We start from the raw sequence: 7070 nt of genomic DNA, 5'->3' as shown, positions 1-7070 counted from the left end.
TACACACAGACAGAATATTGTATACATAATAAATAAATAAGTAAATAAATAAATAAAACTAGCTGAGATGGCTCAGCAGTTATGAGCACTGGTAGTTCTTCAGAGGTCTTGGTTTAATTCCCAGCAAACACATGGTGGCTCACAGCCATCTGTAATGAGATCTGGTGCCCTCTTCTGGCATGCCGGTGTGCATGTAGACAGAACACCATATAAATAAAATAAAAATAAATCTTAAAAATACTATTAAAATAATAATAAAAGAGTAAATTAATAAATAAGTTGATGGTATATACTGGAATGATTTTGGATTTAACTAAATAGCCCCACCCCCTTTTTTCAAACTCTGTCTCACTATAATCCTGGCTGGCCTGAGGCTGGCTGGGCAGACCATGCTAGCCTTGAACTTGCCTTTGAATTCTGGAGCTGCAGATGTGCTTCCACATCAGGTTTCCCCCGCATCTTTTTACACTTGCCATTACTGTGTAAGAGCTCACAAAGGGCTCATGCTCCGTGGGATTCAGAAAACTAGAGAAGCCTGGCATAGTAGTTCACACCTGCGATCCCGGCACTCAGGAGGCAGAGGCAGGAAGACCACTGCAAGCTTGAGGCCAGCCTGGTCTGCATAACATGTTCAAGAATGCCTGTGATTGTGGCTCTCGGGAAGCAGAGGCAGTAGGATCACTACAAGTTCAAGTCTAACTGGCCTGTAAGAGTTCCAGGCTAGCAAGAGCTTATATAGCATGACCATGTCTTATCTTGTCCTCTTTCTTTCTTTCTTTCTTTCTTTCTTTCTTTCTTTCTTTCTTTCTTTCTTTCTTTCTTTTTGGTTTTTCGAGACAGGGTTTCTCTGCGGCTTTGGAGCCTGTCCTGGAACTAGCTCTGTAGTCCAGGCTGGTCTCGAACTCACAGAGATCCGCCTGCCTCTGCCTCCCCAGTGCTGGGATTAAAGGCGTGCTCCACCACCGCCCGGCTTCTTCCTTCCTTCCTTCCTTCCTTCCTTCCTTCCTTCCTTCCTTCCTTCCTTCCTTAAAATATATAACCTAAGATAACCTCAAACTTTATAGATAGAACAAGGGTTCTCTGCAAGAGCAATAAGTGCTCTTAACTGCTGAATCATTTCTCCAGGCCCTGATTTTTTTTTCACTCTTGATTATGAGTTTTGAAAACTGGTGTGTGAACTCTCTGAGTGGCCAGGACCTTCCCTATTGAGTTGGCAAAGGACTTTGCTCTGGTAAGAGACTTTCCTGCTTCCCTTGCCAAAGTCCAATGTGCCCATTCATTCATTCATTCATTCATTCATTCAGTATTTGCTGACTTCCTGCTGTGTGCTGTAGGGGAGGGTGGTGGGCTTACAAAGCAGCAAGCAAAAGAGACATGAATAATTAGTTAGTGATAACAGTTAGAATTCCAGGAGGGAAGATAGCAGCCGGATGAAGGGCAGGAAGCAGCCCCAGATGTCTTCATTTGAAGTGAGGCTCCAGAGCTGGTCCTCTGAAGAGGTGGCGTTGGAATGAAGATAGCAAGGCACATTGCCTGCTTAAAAGCTGCCGTCTGCCCCACCGCCTCCTTTTAGGGCTCTGCTTGCTCACCGGTTGTCATAGTTAGGATGTCTTTTGCTACAAAGAGAGACCATGGCCAAGACAACTCTTCTAAAGGAAAACATTTAATTGGGGCTGGCTTACAGTTTCAAAGGGTTAGTCCATTATTGTCATGGTAGGAAGCGTGGTGGCATGCAGGCAGACATGGTGCTGGAGGAGGAGCTGAGAGTTCTATATCTTAGTCCTCAGGCAGTAGGGAAGAGAATGCCACACTGGGCATGGCTTCAACTTCTGAGACTTCAAAGTGGCATACCTAGCGACCCCCTAGTGACAGACCACCTCCAACAAGGACACTGCCTAGTAGTGCCACTCCCTCTGGTCAGCATTCGAACACATGAGTCTATAGGGGTTATTCCTATTCAAACCACCACACTCCACTCCCTTTGGCTTGCAGCCATAACAATGCAGAAATGTATTTAGTCCAGTTTCAAAAGTCCCAATAGTCTATAACAGTCTCAACATTGTTTAAAAGTCCAAAGTTCAAAGTCTCTTCTGAGACCACGTCATCTCTTAACTGTAATCCCCTGTAAAATCAAAGTGGAAAGCAAATCACACACTCTAACATATAGTGGCACAGGATGTACATTACCTTTCAGAAAGGGAGGAAAGGGAGCATGATGAGGAAATACTGGACCAGGGCAAGAATGAAAATCACATAGGCAAACTCCAAAGTCTACATCTCCATGGCTGATATCAAATGCTCTTCAGATCTCCAACTCCTTTCAGCTTTGTTGACTGCAGCACACTTCTTTCTCTTGGGCTGGTCCCACTCCCTGTTCACAGCTTTCCCATGACTCTGGCACCTCCAACAACCTGGGGTCTCCGAGGCAACCCAGGGTTCACCTTTACAGCTTCTCACAGTGGTCTCTTGGGGCCTCCATGAAGGGACACCTCTGCCACACAGCTGGCCTCAGCAGCTTTCCTTGGCCAAGGAGGGAGATTCCATAATCACTTTCTTCTGTCTTTGACTGTGAAGCCAGAATCACACGGCTGAGGCTGGAATACGCCCCCTCGTTTAATCACATCTTCACCAGCTTCTGTTTTCGATTATTTTCTTCAAGCCTAAACTTGGCTGTCCTGGAGTTTGCTCTGTGGACCTGACTGGCCTTTAATCTGTTTATCTCCTTGAACACGGGATATAGTTCCACTCCACTTCCTGGTGCTCCTTTTCTCCTCAAGTAGTACCTGTTGTAATTCCCTCGGTTTGTTCCTGTTCATCATAGATCTTCAGAAGAGAGCACACTGCTCCCCAGATGATAGCATTCACACGAGGCTGCTTTGAAATCTCCTCTGCCAAGGTAACTAATCCAAAAACTTTTCAATTTAGCCTCAAGCAGAGTTTTTGGACAAGGGCAAAAGGCAGCCACATTTCCACCATAATATCCTAAGAATGATCTCTAGGCTCCATATGAGTATTCTTCTCCTCTGACTCCTGAGCCAGAAGTCAGGGCCCCACAGTTCAAATCACCCACAGCACCACTGTCTTCCGTGTTCCTACTAAGATGGCCCATTAAACCCCCACTTAATGCACTCAACTGCTTTTTTCCCCCTTCCAGACAGGGTTTCTCTGTAGCTTTGGAGCCTGTCCTAGAACTCACTTTGTAGATCAGGCTGGCCTTGAACTCACCGATCCGCCTGTCTCCAAATGCTGGGATTAAAGGCATGCACCATCACCGCCCAGTTTCAACTAGTTTTCTAATCCAAAGTACCAAAGTCCACATTCCTCCAAACAAAAGCATGGTCAGTCCCTGGTGCCAACTTCCATCTTAGTTAGGGTTTCTATTGTTGCGAAGAGCCACTGTGACCATGGCAACTCTCATAAAGGAAACCTTGAATTGGGGCTGGCTTACAGCACAGAGGTTCAGTCCATTATCATCATGGTGGGAAGCATGTTGGCAGGTAGGCAGACATGGTACTGGGGAAGGAGCTGAGAGTTCTACATCTAGATCTGCAGGCAGCAGGAAGAGAATGCTCCACCAGGCGTGGCTTGAATTTCTGAGACTTCAGAGCCCACCCCCTAGTGACGTACCACCTCCAACAAAGCCACACCTACTCCACTAAGGCCACACCTCCTGATAGTGCCACTACTTATGGCCAGGCACCCAAACACAGGAGTCAGTGGGGGCCATTCCCATTCCAACCACCATGCTTGTTCATACTCTCTCATGGCTACGTTAGAATGACCCTTTAGCTGAAGGGTGAGCATTAAACCAAGGAGAAAGAAGCACCCATCCTCTGCAGATGGGGCGAGGGAACTCTTCCCAGATTCACCAGCAGTCTGCCATAAACCAGCAAGGTTCCTAAGAGGTTTGTTGTCCCAAACCAAAGAAGCCCAAAGACAGCAGACGGCAGATCTACCCTCTGCCCAGACACAGCACTGCTCTGAAAAGGAACCTGGGCTGCTGCTGTTTCTTAATATTCCAAACCTCTTCCATACTCACCAGGAAGTGGTGGCACACACCTTTAATCCCAGCACTTGGGAGGCAAAGGCAGGTGGATCACTGAGTTTGATGCCAACCTGATCTACAGAGCAAGTTCCAGAACAGCCAGGGATACACAGAGAAACCCTGTCTCTAAAAACTGGGAAAGCCGGGTGGTGGTGGCGCACGCCTTTAATCCCAGCACTCGGGAGGCAGAGGCAGGCGGATCTCTGTGAGTTCGAGACCAGTCTGGTCTACAAGAGCTAGTTCCAGGACAGGCTCCAAAACCACAGAGAAACCCTGTCTCGAAAAACCAAAAAAAGAAAAAAAAAAAACTGGGAAAAAAAACCAGAAAGAAAAAATTCTGTACTCATTAAAACTCTGAAGAAAGAAAAAAAGAGGAAACTACCCAACAGATGCTAATATTTTTTTTTTCCAAGACAGGGTTTATCTGTGTAACAGTACTGGCTGTCCTCGAACTCACTTTGTAGACCAGGCCAACTTTGAACTCACTGAGATCCGCCTGTCTCTGCCTCCCAAATGCCTGGATTAAAGGCGTGCACCATCACTGCCCAGCCAGATGCTAATATTATTATCTAGGACTTGTTTTTTTTTTTTTTAACAAACCATGTATCTTTTTCTGTGTGTCTGTCTGTCTTTCTCTGCTTTAACAGTACTGAGGATTGAACCTAGGATTTCAAACATGCTCTAGCACTTAGCTACATCCAAAGCTCTCTTTATTTTGAAACAGTGTCTCATTAAATTGCCTAGACTGGTCTTGAACTCACTGTGTAGCTGAGGTTAGACTTGTGATTCTCCAGCCTCATCCTCCTGGATATCAGCTCTGTGTCTCCAGGTCCAGCTCCCATGGTACATCTTACTGAACTGTTCCATGTAGATACCCAAAGAATTACCTCATTCCTTATACTGGTGGCTTAATATTTATAAGTTCTTTATAATAGGTTCAGCTTTTAGATGGGTGTTTAAGATACTGATTCTTTTGCTGGTATAATTAGTGCTATAATCTGATGTCCTTAGATTTATTTTGCATACTTCACGTGGCAGTTTGTAAGAATTCTCAGAAGTCCATTGCTGTTTAAGGGGATTCTTCACCTGGGATCTCACTTGTTGCTGGTGTAAACATGCTCCTCCATCAATACCACTGTTTGTTTCCCCTGATGAGAGCCTCCTTCCTACATCTTCACCAACATCCTAAGCATGTAATCTTTGCCAATCTCATGAGTAAAAAATTGCCAGTCTTAGGATTTTGTATTCCTTTTTGTATGAATATGGTTGTCTGTGATATATGTTCTTTCTAACTGGATTTTCTTAAAATTTTTTTGTCTGTTTTAGCCAACTATGTAGTCCTGGCTGGCTTGAAACTTACTGTGTTAGAACAAGCCAGTCTTGAACTCAGAGATCTGCCTCTGCCTCCCAAATGCGGAGATTACCGGCATTCATCACCACACTTGGCTCCACCTTTTTAATAACCCTCTGGCCCCCTTATCTGCTGTTTAGTTACATGGACAATTATTTTCCTGATTATTGTCATTTCATGCTGTATTCTGCAGAGCAATAATACTAAGAAGGGACATACCACATGCAAAGTGGATCCCAGAAACTGCTCTCTAAAGCTTATGTAGAGATTTTGAAATACTAACCGTATGGCCGGGTGATGGTGGCGCACGCCTTTAATCCCAACACTCAGGAGGCAGAGGCAGGCGGATCTCTGTGAGTTCGAGACCAGCCTGGTCTACAGAGCTAGTTCCAGGACAGGCTCCAAAGCTACAGAGAAACCCTGTCTCGAAAAACCAAAAAAAAAAAAAAAAAAATGAAATACTAACCATAGTCAAGAACATTAAGCCAGGAGCAGTGGTGTATACCTATAATCTCATCATTCAAGAAGCTGTGGTATGTCACAGGAAGTTCATGGTTAACCTGAACTACATTGTGAGTTTGAAGTTAGCCTAGGCTGTAGAGTTAGACCTTGTCTCAAAAAAACTTCCCCTCCCTCATACACACAACAGATAAACATTCCCTGGATAGTCTGGCAATGAAGCTGAGGTGTAGTTAGATGCCAAGGAGTAACAGCATGTAGCAGAAATTCGGGAGAAGCAGGATCTGAAAAGAGTACAAGACCAGAAGACAAGAGGGAGGCCAGACAGATGTCCGCGGTTCGCTTCAGGCTCTCCTAGTGAGGAAGGAATGCACAAACCATAACATCCTCTTGCTGGTTGGGCAAACACACTCCCTCACAGCCATGCTTCTTGCTCATCTGGTCCTTCCTTTAGTCAGGCCGGTAGATGAGAGAGGAGAAAGCCCAGCCCCTGAGGCTAGTGTCGGTGATCTGAGGCCCTTTGTGTTCAACCCCTGCCCTGTGCTGTGAGTTCTGAGTGTTGCTCCTCTCTTCCAGCTGCCGTAGGGTTTCTTGCCGTGTCCAGTGTTGTCACCATGTCCGCCCCTTTCTTCCTGGGGAAGATCATTGATGTCATTTACACCAACCCGAGTGGGGACTTTGGTGAGAGCCTGACTCGCCTCTGTGCCGGACTCACTTGTGTGTTCCTCTGCGGTGCTGCTGCGAATGCCGTTCGTGTCTACCTCATGCAGTCTTCAGGTCAGTCCCATCAGGCGGGGGTTCGTCAAAGATGACAGAGGGCCTGGGATAGTATCAGGGCTTCGAGTGTCACAGCTCCAGGCCCCAGTCTCTTCCTGACATTGCATTCGCTGGGGACAGATCCCACATCCCACCAAGATGGTGTACATGCTCTACTTTTGTGTGGTCAGGGTTGAGTAGGTAGTAAAAACAAGACCTGTCTATTCATGCTGTTTAGCTACTGGGATGGGAACTTGAGTGGCAGTTCTTTAGGCCCATTTAGCAGGCAGGGAACTGCCCCAGTGCTGGCAGCCTAGGACTGCATTCCATGTCTACATGGCTAGTAAGACGGTCTCTAGGTGACTGACCCCTTCCTGCCATTGCAAACTGCAATTCTTTTTTTAAAAATATTTTATTTATTTATTTATTTATTTATTTATTTATTTATTTATTTATTTA

At 45.7% G+C, this 7070-nt stretch overlaps 1 protein-coding gene across 2 annotated transcripts in view; it reads left to right on the top strand.

The window, feature by feature from the left end:
- Window positions 1-7070, top strand: part of Abcb10 (ATP binding cassette subfamily B member 10) — a 37011-nt gene that overhangs the window by 6908 nt on the left and 23033 nt on the right. For both annotated transcript variants that reach the window (XM_005345867.3, XM_026778681.1), the window contains exon 2: window positions 6432-6632. In XM_005345867.3, coding sequence (XP_005345924.2) covers window positions 6432-6632 — 201 coding nt within the window. The remainder of the gene's footprint in view (window positions 1-6431; window positions 6633-7070) is intronic.

This window comes from Microtus ochrogaster, chromosome 4 (assembly GCF_000317375.1).
Source record: "Microtus ochrogaster isolate Prairie Vole_2 chromosome 4, MicOch1.0, whole genome shotgun sequence".
Lineage (NCBI taxonomy): Eukaryota > Metazoa > Chordata > Mammalia > Rodentia > Cricetidae > Microtus > Microtus ochrogaster.
Note: the sequence above shows the minus strand (reverse complement) of the source record. Positions and strands in the feature narration are given on the sequence as shown.